The sequence below is a fragment of the Anomaloglossus baeobatrachus genome, chromosome 1 (assembly GCF_048569485.1).
Source record: "Anomaloglossus baeobatrachus isolate aAnoBae1 chromosome 1, aAnoBae1.hap1, whole genome shotgun sequence".
Lineage (NCBI taxonomy): Eukaryota > Metazoa > Chordata > Amphibia > Anura > Aromobatidae > Anomaloglossus > Anomaloglossus baeobatrachus.
Genome location: NC_134353.1, coordinates 705693026 through 705705522, shown reverse-complemented (window position 1 = coordinate 705705522; position 12497 = coordinate 705693026). Strand labels below are relative to the sequence as shown.

The 12497-nt window shown below is 53.0% G+C and overlaps 1 protein-coding gene across 1 annotated transcript in view; it reads right to left on the bottom strand.

Moving 5' to 3' along the window:
- PPIL2 (peptidylprolyl isomerase like 2) overlaps positions 1–12497 on the bottom strand; it is a 92258-nt gene that overhangs the window by 68830 nt on the left and 10931 nt on the right. Inside the window, exon 3 of the mRNA XM_075321167.1 lies at positions 6360–6405. Within this exon, the coding sequence (XP_075177282.1) occupies positions 6360–6405 (46 nt within the window). The remainder of the gene's footprint in view (positions 1–6359; positions 6406–12497) is intronic.

Below are 12497 nucleotides of genomic sequence, written 5' to 3'. Positions count from 1 at the left end.
CTCCCCTTCTGCCTATACACCCCCCGTGCTCCCACGGGCTCCTCAGTTTTGGTGCAAAAGCAAGAAGGAGGAAAAGAATTAAAAACTGGTTTAAAGTAACTTCAATCCAAAGGAATATCGGAGAACTGAAACCATTCAACATGAACAACATGTGTACACAAAAAAACAGGGGCGGGCGCTGGGTCTCCCAATTGGAGCTAGAAGAAAAGGAATTTACGGTAAGTAAACAAAATTCCCTTCTTCTTTGTCGCTCCATTGGGAGACCCAGACAATTGGGACGTCCAAAAGCAGTCCCTGGGTGGGTAAAATAATACCTTGTAAGAGCCGTAAAACGGCCTCTTCCTACAGGTGGGCAACCGCCGCCTGAAGGACTCGTCTACCTAGGCTGGCATCCGCCGAAGCATAGGTATGCACCTGATAGTGTTTCGTGAAAGTGTGCAGGCTCGACCAGGTAGCCGCCTGACACACCTGCTGAGCCGTAGCCTGGTGCCTCAAAGCCCAGGACGCGCCCACGGCTCTGGTAGAATGGGCTTTCAGCCCTGAGGGAACCGGAAGCCCAGCCGAACGGTAGGCTTCGAGAATTGGCTCCTTGATCCACCGAGCCAAGGTTGATTTGGAAGCCTGTGACCCTTTACGCTGGCCAGCGACAAGGACAAAGAGTGCATCCGAGCGGCGCAGGGGCGCCGTACGAGAAATGTAGAGTCTGAGTGCTCTCACCAGATCTAACAAGTGCAAATCCTTTTCACATTGGTGAACTGGATGAGGACAAAAAGAAGGTAAGGAGATATCCTGATTGAGATGAAAGGGGGATACCACCTTAGGGAGAAATTCCGGAACCGGACGCAGAACCACCTTGTCCTGGTGAAAAACCAGGATAGGGGCTTTGCATGACAGCGCTGCTAGCTCAGACACTCTCCGAAGTGAAGTGACTGCTACTAGAAAAACCACTTTCTGCGAAAGGCGTGAGAGAGAAATATCTCTCATTGGCTCGAATGGTGGTTTCTGAAGAACCAGCAGCACCCTGTTCAGATCCCAGGGTTCTAACGGCCGCTTGTAAGGAGGAACGATGTGACAAACCCCCTGCAGGAACGTGCGTACCTGTGGAAGTCTGGCTAGGCGCTTCTGGAAAAACACAGAGAGCGCTGAGACTTGTCCCTTAAGGGAGCCGAGCGACAAACCCTTTTCCAGTCCAGATTGAAGGAAGGACAGAAAAGTGGGCAAGGCAAAAGGCCAGGGAGAAAAACCCTGAGCAGAGCACCACGACAGGAAAATTTTCCACGTCCTGTGGTAGATCTTGGCGGACGTTGGTTTCCTAGCCTGTCTCATAGTGGCAATGACGTCTTGAGATAACCCTGAAGACGCTAGGATCCAGGACTCAATGGCCACACAGTCAGGTTGAGGGCCGCAGAATTCAGATGGAAAAACGGCCCTTGAGATAGCAAGTCTGGTCGGTCTGGTAGTGCCCACGGTTGGCCGACCGTGAGATGCCACAGATCCGGGTACCACGACCGCCTCGGCCAGTCTGGAGCGACGAGGATGACGCGGCGGCAGTCGGCCCTGATCTTGCGTAACACTCTGGGCAACAGTGCCAGCGGAGGAAACACATAAGGGAGCTGAAACTGCGACCAATCCTGAACTAAGGCGTCTGCCGCCAGAGCTCTGGGATCTTGAGACCGTGCCATGAACACCGGTACCTTGTTGTTGTGCCGGGACGCCATGAGGTCGACGTCCGGCACCCCCCAGCGGCAACAGATCTCCTGAAACACGTCCGGGTGAAGGGACCATTCCCCTGCGTCCATGCCCTGGCGACTGAGATAGTCTGCTTCCCAGTTTTCCACGCCTGGAATGTGAACTGCAGAGATGGTGGAGGCCGTGGCTTCCACCCACATCAAAATCCGCCGGACTTCCTGGAAGGCTTGCCGACTGCGTGTGCCGCCTTGGTGATTGATGTATGCCACCGCTGTGGAATTGTCCGACTGAATTCTGATCTGCTTGCCTTCCAGCCACTGCTGGAACGCCTTCAGGGCAAGATACACTGCCCGTATTTCCAGAACATTGATCTGAAGCGAGGACTCTTGCTGGGTCCACGTACCCTGAGCCCTGTGGTGGAGAAAAACCGCTCCCCACCCTGACAGACTCGCGTCCGTCGTGACCACCTCCCAGGATGGGGGTAGGAAGGATTTCCCCTTCGATAATGAAGTGGGAAGAAGCCACCACCGAAGGGAAGCTTTGGTCGCCTGAGAGAGGGAGACGTTCCTGTCGAGGGACGTCGGCTTCCTGTCCCATTTGCGTAGGATGTCCCATTGAAGTGGACGCAGGTGAAACTGCGCGAACGGAACTGCCTCCATTGCTGCCACCATCTTCCCCAGGAAGTGCATGAGGCGCCTCAAGGGGTGTGACTGGCCTTGAAGGAGAGATTGTACCCCTGTCTGTAGTGACCGCTGCTTGATCAGTGGAAGCTTCACTATCGCTGAGAGGGTATGAAACTCCATGCCAAGATATGTCAGCGATTGGGCCGGTGTCAGATTTGACTTTGGAAAATTGATGATCCACCCGAAACTCTGGAGAGTCTCCAGGGGTAGCGTCGAGGCTGTGTTGGCATGCCTCTAGAGAGGGTGCCTTGATCAACAGATCGTCCAAGTACGGGATCACCGAGTGACCCTGAGAGTGGAGGACCGCTACTACAGTAGCCATCACCTTGGTGAAAACCCGTGGGGCTGTTGCCAGGCCGAACGGCAGTGCCACGAACTGCAGGTGTTCGTTTTCTATGGCGAAGCGCAAGAAGCGCTGGTGCTCTGGAGCAATCGGTACGTGGAGATATGCATCCTTGATATCGATCGATGCAAGGAAATCTCCTTGAGACATTGAGGCGATGACGGAGCGGAGGGATTCCATCCGGAACCGCCTGGTCTTTACGTGTTTGTTGAGAAGTTTCAGGTCCAGGACAGGACGGAAAGACCCGTCCTTTTTTGGGACCACAAACAAGTTGGAGTAAAAACCGTGACCCTGTTGCTGAATAGGAACAGGGACCACCACTCCTTCTGCCTTCAGAGTGCCCAGCGCCTGCAGAAGAGCCTCGGCTCGCTCGGGAGGCGGGGATGACCTGAAGAATCGAGTCGGGGGACGAGAGGTGAACTCTATCTTGTAACCGTGAGACAGAATGTCTCTCACCCAACGGTCTTTTACCCGTGGCAGCCAGGTGTCGCAAAAGCGGGAGAGCCTGCCACCGTCCGAAGATGCGGAGTGGGGAGGCCGAAAGTCATGAGGAAGCCGCTTTGGTAGCGGCACCTCCGGTGGCCTTTTTAGGACGTGACTTAGACCGCCATGCATCAGAGTTCCTTTGATCTTTCTGAGGCCTTGTGGACGAGGAGAATTGGGACCTGCCCGCGCCCCGAAAGGACCGAAAACTCGACTGCCCCCTCCTCTGTTGGGGTATTTTCGGTTTGGGCTGGGGTAAGGATGTATCCTTTCCCTTGGATTGTTTGATGATTTCATCCAAACGCTCGCCAAACAATCGGTTGGCAGAAATTGGCAAACTGGTTAAGCGCTTTTTGGAAACAGAATCTGCCTTCCATTCCCGTAGCCACAAGGCCCTGCGGAGTACCACCGAATTGGCGGCTGCAACCGCCGTACGGCTCGCAGAGTCCAGAACAGCATTAATAGCGTAAGACGCAAATGCCGAAGTCTGTGTGGTTATGGACGCCACCTGTGGCGCGGACGTGCGTGTGGCTGCGTCGATTTGCGCTTGACCTGCTGAGATAGCTTGCAGCGCCCATACGGCTGCGAATGCTGGGGCAAAAGAAGCGCCGATAGCTTCATAGATGGATTTCAACCAGAGCTCCATCTGCCTGTCAGTGGCATCTTTGAGTGAAGCCCCGTCTTCCACTGCAAGTATGGATCTAGCTGCCAGTCTGGAGATTGGAGGATCCACTTTGGGACACTGAGCCCAACTTTTGACCACGTCAGGGGGAAAGGGATAACGTGTATCCTTAAGGCGCTTAGAAAAACGCTTATCTGGACAAGCATGGTGATTCTGGACTGCCTCTCTGAAATCAGAGTGGTCCAGAAACATACTCGGTGTACGCTTGGGAAACCTGAAACGGAATTTCTCCTGCTGAGAAGCTGACTCCTCCACCGGAGGAGCTGAGGGAGAAATATCCAACATACGATTGATGGACGCAATAAGGTCGTTCACTATGGCGTCCCCGTCCGGAGTATCAAGATTGAGAGCGGCCTCAGGATCAGAATCCTGATCAGCTGTGTCCGCATCATCAACTAGAGATTCCCCCCGCTGAGACCCTGAACAATATGAGGATGTCAAGGGAATTGTCAAGCGAGCTCGCTTAGTCGGTCTGGGGCCGGGGTCTGTGTCAGAACCCTCAGCCTGGGATCCATGAGACACCCCAGGAGGACATTGTTGGTCCAACTGAGGTGGGCCAGGGGACAAAGATTCAACAGAGTCCCTGTGCTGAGATACCGGCCTGGACTGCAAGGCTTCTAGTATCTTAGCCATAGTCTCAGAGAGTTTTGCAAACTCTGTCCCCGTCACCTGAACAGTGTCAGCAGGTGGCTCCCCCTGGGCCCCCCTTAGCAGAGGCTCTAGCTGAGTAAGTGCCACAGGGGCCGAACAGTGCACACAATGAGGGTCAGTGGAACCTGCCGGTAGCGGGGTCATACATGCGGCGCAGGCAGCATAATAAGCCTGTGTTTTGGCACCCCTGCCTTTCGTGGGCGCCATGCTATTATCTTCCCTGAGTAACACAATAGGGTATATAGCCAGAAATCAACTGTGCACCATACAGTGTAAAATATGTATACCATAAACATATAATGTTACACTACTGCACAATGGGGCTAGCACCACAGGTGCTGCTTACCACCCGCTTAAAGCAGTTGTGAGGCCACCAGAGTCCCTGCCTGAGTCTCCTAGACTTTGTCCCCCTCTGTAGCGTCCAAGGAGCTGACAGGAATGGCTGCCGGCGTCCTGAGGAGAGGTGGGAGCCGTGGGCGTGGCTCAGAAAGTGCGGGAGCTGGTGCCTGCACTGTGCACAGTGAGGGGAGTGGAGTATGCAAAGCATGCTCCAGCCCTCAGTGCTGCTCGTTCTGTGCAGCGTCCCGCCCTTCCCCTGCCTGTCAGGGCTGTGGGCGGGAGGAAAGGAAACTAGGCCGCAAAAAGCCGGGGACTCTAGTAATAAACGCGGCCGCCGTAAAAGCGCGGCCGGCTCGAAAGTCCCCGGCGCACTACAAGTCCCAGCCGCGCCGCAGTGTTTCCCTGGCAGCGGCGGTTAGTGCGGCAGTCCCTATACATAAACACACTCAGCAGCGCTGAGTGTGTAATGGCACATATTAACCCGGTCAGCGCCGCGGTCCCCGGTGCACTAGCACACCCAGCAATGCTGGAGTGTTGCTGTGCGCGGTCCCCACGGGGACACAGAGTACCTCCAAGTAGCAGGGCCATGTCCCTGAACGATACCCGGCTCCTATCCAGCAGTCTCCCAGGAGTTGTGGATGAAGCACGGTCTCAGTGCCTGGAGACCGATAGGATCCCACTTCACCAGAGCCCTGAGGGGGATGGGGAAGGAAAGCAGCATGTGGGCTCCAGCCTCCGTACCCGCAATGGATACCTCAACCTTAACTACACCGCCGACAAGAGTGGGGTGAGAAGGGAGCATGCTGGGGGCCCTATATGGGCCCACTTTTCTTCCATCCGATATAGTCAGCAGCTGCTGCTGACCAATCTGTGGAGCTGTGCGTGCGTGTCTGACCTCCTTCGCACAAAGCAAAAAACTGGGGAGGAGCCCGTGGGAGCACGGGGGGTGTATAGGCAGAAGGGGAGGGGCTTAACACTTTTAAGTGTAATACTTTGTGCGGCCTCCGGAGGCATAGCCTATACACCCAATTGTCTGGGTCTCCCAATGGAGCGACAAAGAAAAAGTAGATAAATTGTGGGGTCCACATTTTGGTGGTACCTTTTATGATCGTGAGAAATTAGGTGGTAATGCAACATTTTTGTGAAAAAAATGAACATTTTCAATATAACGACCTAATGTTATCAAATTCTCACCTACTGTATCCTCACCCATCCCCTGCAGACTGTGATCCCTCGTGGGCAGAGTCCTCACTCCTCCTTTACCAGTCTGTACCGTATATTGTTTATGATTATTGTACTTGTCCCCATTATGTATACCCCTTTTCACATGTAAAGGGACATGGAATAAATGGAGCTATAATACTCTCAGAAAACATAGGAAAAACCTGCTGACAGATTTCCTTTACGATTTACTGCATTGTGACGAAATAGAGACGACTAAAAATTAAACAAAAATATTACAAGCACTGTTTAGCCAGAAGTAACTAACCTGCAGTGATCGAATGGTAAGCGTCTGAAGTTTGACTTCGGAATATCTATAAAACAAAAAACAAAATCTGTAACTTTCATAGACATCTCCTTTGCATCCCATTGCCATTACCGTCTTATGCAGTCAAGTGTGTCAATGTTACTTTATGACCATGTGTATGTGCGTAGACTATGGGCCCAGAGTCATAATTTGTTTCTTTTTTTTTCACTTGTGAAATTAAATTGAATTTTTTTGTGCCCAAATTTGTCAAAATGGTGAATGTGTTTCATGAATCTTGCACAAAAGCAAAAATGCGATTTAATTTTTTGCTTTATTTTTTATGTAAAATAACTTTTGGGGTGACTTGAGTACATTTGTACAAAAAAATATTATAAAATTTAAAAAGTTGCAATTGTTGAATCAGCTGAAATATTTTGGAAACCACTAATCCCTGCCTACAATGGTCAAAAACCGCCCCACAGGTGAACACATAAAAGACAAGAATTAAGGCCTAGGCCACACGGCGAGAAAATCGGTTCAAGTGGAGTGCGATACAACATCGCATTCCACTCGGACCAATTCTAGCCTGTGTGTCAGCACACATGAGCGATTATTTTCTCACCCCTAATCGGACCGAGAAAACAATCGCAGCATAATGTGATTGTAATGCGAGACTCTTTTCTCTCGCACCCATTCAAGTGAATGGGGCGAGAGAAAAAAGAGAATTTTGTTTACTTACCGTAAATTCTTTTTCTTATAGTTCCGACATGGGAGACCCAGACCATGGGTGTATAGCTTCTGCCTCCGGAGGACACACAAAGTACTACACTAAAAAGTGTAGCTCCTCCCTCCGAGCATATACACCCCCTGGATAACCAAATCTAGCCAGTTTAGTGCAAAAGCTGAAGGAGGACATCCACCCACAAGTAGAGACAGAGCAAAACCCGGAACAACCGGAACCTCTGTCTACAACAACAGCCGGTGAAAACACACGGAACAAGAAACCTGCCAACAGGCAACAGGGAGGGCGCTGGGTCTCCCATGTCGGAACTATAAGAAAAAGAATTTACAGTAAGTAAACAAAATTCTCTATTTCTTCATCGTTCCTTATGGGAGACCCAGACCATGGGACGTCTCAAAGCAGTCCATGAGTGGGAAATAAACAGAAAACTTAGAAGTAGGCAAAACCTAACTTCACAAATGGGCGACAGCCGCCTGAAGGATGCGTCTGCCCAAGCTCGCATCTGCCGAAGCATGAGCATGCATTTGGTAGTGCTTCGAAAAGGTGTGCAGACTAGACCAAGTGGCAGCCTGACAGACCTGCTGAGCCGTAGCCTGGTGCCTGAAAGCCCAAGAGGCACCGACAGCTCTGGTCGAATGCGCCTTGATCCCCGGCGGGGGAGGCACCTGAGAGCACTGGTAGGCATCGGATATGGCCGACCTAATCCAACGAGCCAGGGTCGGTTTAGAAGCCGAGAGACCCTTGCGCTGACCTGTGGTCAGCACAAAAAGAGAGGTGCACCGCCTCAGAACAGCGGTGTGTGACACATAGATCCGGAGCGCCCGCACCAGATCTAAAGTATGCAACGCTTTCTCAAAGCGATGCACAGGAGCAGGACAAAAGGAAGGCAATGAAATGTCCTGGTTAAGGTGGAAAGGAGACACCACCTTAGGGAGAAAGTTCGGAGTCGGACGGAGAACCACCTTGTCTTGGTGAAAAACCAAAAAAGGTGACTCCGAAGAGAGCGCAGCCAAATCAGAGACTCTCCTGAGAGAAGTTATGGCCACCAGAAAAACGACCTTTTGTGAAAGTCGAAACAAAGAAACCTCCCTAAGAGGCTCAAAGGGGGGTTTCTGTAAGGCCGTGAGATTAAGGTCCCAGGGATCCAAAGGCCGCCGGTAAGGTGGAATGATGTGAGATGCGCCCTGCATGAAGGTGCGCACCTGGGCCAGTCGGGCGATACGCCGCTGGAACAACACTGACAGCGCCGACACCTGTCCCTTAAGGGAATTGAGGGATAGTCCTAGCTGCAGACCGGACTGTAGAAAGGACAGGATGGTCGGTAAGGAAAAAGGCCAAGGGGCATGCCCGGAAGAACGACACCATGGACAGGAAAATTCTCCAAGTCCTGTGGTAAATCTTGGTCGAGGAAGACTTCCGAGCCTGAGTCATAGTGGAGATGACTTCGGGAGGAATGCCGGAAGCCGTCAGGATCCAGGACTCAAGAGCCACGCCGTCAATCTGAGAGCCGCAGAAATCTGGCGGGAAAACGGACCTTGTGAGAGAAGGTCTGGCCGGTCCGGGAGATGCCACGGCACCTCTACGGACAGACGGAGCATGTCTGGGTACCAAGCTCGCCTGGGCCAGTCTGGAGCAATGAGTATGACCCGACGGCCCTCCATTCTGATCTTGCGCAGGACTCTGGGCAAGAGAGCTAGAGGGGGAAACACGTAAGACAGACGGAACTGGGACCAATCCTGAACCAGCGCGTCCGCTGCAAAGGTCTGAGGATCGTGGGAGCGAGCCACGTAAACCGGGACCTTGTTGTTGTGCCGGGATGACATTAGATCCACTTCCGGAGTCCCCCACTTGCGGCAGATCGACCGGAACACTGCCGGATGCAGAGCCCACTCGCCGCTGTCCACTGTTTGACGGCTGAGATAATCTGCCTCCCAGTTTTCTACGCCTGGGATGTGGACTGCGGATATGGTGGACTTGGAGTCCTCCGTCCACTGAAGGATGCGTTGAATCTCCAACATTGCCAGGCGGCTGCGAGTCCCGCCCTGGTGATTGATGTAGGCAACCGCTGTCGCGTTGTCTGACTGGACTCGAATGTGCTTGCCCGCCAACAGGTGGTGAAAGGCTACGAGAGCTAGAAGCACAGCTCTGATCTCCAGCACATTGATCGAGAGGGCTGATTCGGACGGAGTCCAAGTGCCCTGTGCTCGGTGGTGGAGAAATACTGCTCCCCAGCCGGATAGACTGGCATCCGTGGTGAGAATCACCAAGGACGGGATCAGGAAGGAGCGTCCCTGAGACAGAGAGAGGGGCCGAAGCCACCACTGAAGAGAGCTCTTGGTCTGTGGCGACAGAGCCACCAACTTGTGCAAGGAAGAAGTCCGCTTGTCCCAACAGCGGAGAATGTCCAGCTGCAGAGGGCGCAGATGGAACTGGGCAAAGGGAACCGCTTCCATTGACGCCACCATCTGACCCAGCACCTGCATGAGGTGCCTGATAGAATGACGGCGGGGCCTCAACAGAGAGCGCACCGCCAGCTGGAGGGACTGCTGTTTGACTAAGGGCAGCTTCACAAGTGCCGGCAGAGTCTCGAATTGCATCCCTAGGTACGTAAGTTTTTGGGTCGGGGTCAGAGTGGACTTGGGCAGATTGACAAGCCACCCGAATTGAACAAGAGTGGAGAGAGTGAGCGAGACACTCCGCTGACAGTCTGCACTGGACGAAGCCTTGACAAGAAGGTCGTCCAGGTAAGGAATCACTGCCAACCCCTGGAGGTGCAGAACCGCAACCACCGCTGCCATGACCTTGGTAAATACTCGAGGGGCCGTGGCTAACCCGAAGGGGAGAGCCACGAATTGGAAATGTTCCTCTCCGATTGCAAAACGTAGCCAACGCTGGTGTGAAACTGCAATTGACACATGCAGATAGGCATCTCTGAGAAAACGATTCTACCCAAGCCGGGGGTTCAGCCGGAGGGACCACTGGGGAGACTCCAGGCTGAGGCACCACCATGTTAGAGCAGGCATCACAATGTGGATATGTGCTCGGTTCAGGCAGTACGAGCTTACATGCAGTGTATATTAAGTACAGCCTTGCTCCTAGTGTGAGACATGCTGCGGAGGTAGAGGCTCTGCAGTAAAGAACACACTCCTTCAGAATGACCCCCAGAGAGTGTATAAGGAAGTCCACAACCAGAGGTTGTGGCTTACCAGACCATTTTGTGTGCCCTCCGGATTCCACAGCTCGGACCCCCAGACAGGTTGCAGAGATGCAGCAGCCAGCGCCGATCGGTGTGAGAACGCTGATAAAATGGCGCCGGAGGAAGGAGGGGGGGCGGGGCCTAGTCCAAGAGCGGGAACCGGAGGGCCAAGGAGACATCCAGGGGAGGGAAACATCTCCTCAGATAGGAGTGTCCGCCCCTGAGCTGAACGGCCGGTGGGCGGCGCCGCACTGTCCCTCTGCATGACTGACATGCAGGGGCAGTGAAAACGAAAGTAGGCCGCAGCCGAAGCCGGGGCCTAAATTTTTCCATGCGGCCGACGAGCAGGCACCCTCGGCGCGGTTCTCAGGTGAAAACCAGAGAACCGGCCGGAAATCACAGCAAAGTTAAATAACACACTCTCCCCACAATAAATGTACAAGGGACCCCTCAAAGAAGGGAATTTTGTTTACTTACCGTAAATTCCTTTTCTTCTAGCTCCAATTGGGAGACCCAGACAATTGGGTGTATAGCTTCTGCCTCCGGAGGCCACACAAAGTATTACACTTTAAAAAGTGTAAAGCCCCTCCCCTTCTGCCTATACACCCCCCGTGCCTCACGGGCTCCTCAGTTTTGGTGCAAAAGCAAGAAGGAGGAAAAGTTATAAATTGGTTTAAAGTAAATTCAATCCGAAGAAATTTCGGAGAACTGAAACCATTCAACATGAACAACATGTGTACACAAAGAACAACAGCCCGAAGGGAACAGGGGCGGGTGCTGGGTCTCCCAATTGGAGCTAGAAGAAAAGGAATTTACGGTAAGTAAACAAAATTCCCTTCTTCTTTGTCGCTCCATTGGGAGACCCAGACAATTGGGACGTCCAAAAGCAGTCCCTGGGTGGGTAAAGTAAAACCTCGTAATAGAGCCGTAAAACGGCCCCTTCCTACAGGTGGGCAACCGCCGCCTGAAGGACTCGCCTACCTAGGCTGGCATCTGCCGAAGCATAGGTATGCACCTGATAGTGTTTCGTGAAAGTGTGCAGGCTCGACCAGGTAGCAGCCTGACACACCTGCTGAGCCGTAGCCTGGTGCCGCAAAGCCCAGGACGCACCCACGGCTCGGGTAGAATGGGCCCTCAGCCCTGAGGGAACCGGAAGCCCAGAAGATCAGTAAGCTTCGAGAATTGGTTCCTTGATCCACCGAGCCAGGGTTGATTTGGAAGCCTGTGATCCTTTACGCTGGCCAGCGACAAGGACAAAGAGTGCATCCGAGCGGCGCAGGGGCGCCGTACGAGAAATGTAGAGTCTGAGTGCTCTCACCAGATCTAACAAGTGCAAATCCCTTTCACATTGGTGAACTGGATGAGGACAAAAAGAGGGTAAGGAGATATCCTGATTGAGATGAAAGGGGGATACCACCTTAGGGAGAAAGTCCGGAGCCGGACGCAGAACCACCTTGTCCTGGTGAAACACCAGGAAAGGGGCTTTGCATGACAGCGCTGCTAGCTCAGACACTCTCCGAAGAGATGTGACTGCTACTAGGAAGGCCACTTTCTGCGAAAGGCGTGAGAGAGAAATATCCCTCATTGGCTCGAAAGGTGGCTTCTGAAGAGCCATCAGCACCCTGTTCAGATCCCAGGGTTCTAACGGCCGCTTGTAAGGAGGAACTATGTGACACACCCGCTGCAGGAACGTGCGTACCTGTGGAAGTCTGGCTAGGCGCTTCTGAAAAAACACAGAGAGCGCTGAGACTTGTCCCTTAAGGGAGCCGAGCGACAAACCTTTTTCCAATCCGGATTGAAGGAATGAAAGAAAAGTGGGCAAGGCAAATGGCCAGGGAGAAAAACCCTGATCAGCGCACCAAGATAAGAATATCCTCCACGTGCTGTGGTAGATCTTGGCGGACGTTGGTTTCCTAGCCTGTCTCATAGTGGCAATGACCTCTTGAGATAACCCTGAAGACGCTAGGATCCAGGACTCAATGGCCACACAGTCAGGTTGAGGGCCGCAGAATTCAGATGGAAAAACGGTCCTTGAGACAGCAAGTCTGGTCGGTCTGGTAGTGCCCACGGTTGGCCCACCGTGAGATGCCACAGATCCGGGTACCACGACCTCCTCGGCCAGTCTGGAGCGACGAGGATGGCGCGGCGGCAGTCGGACCTGATCTTTCGTAACACTCTGGGCAACAGTGCCAGAGGAGGAAACACATAAGGGAGTTGAAAC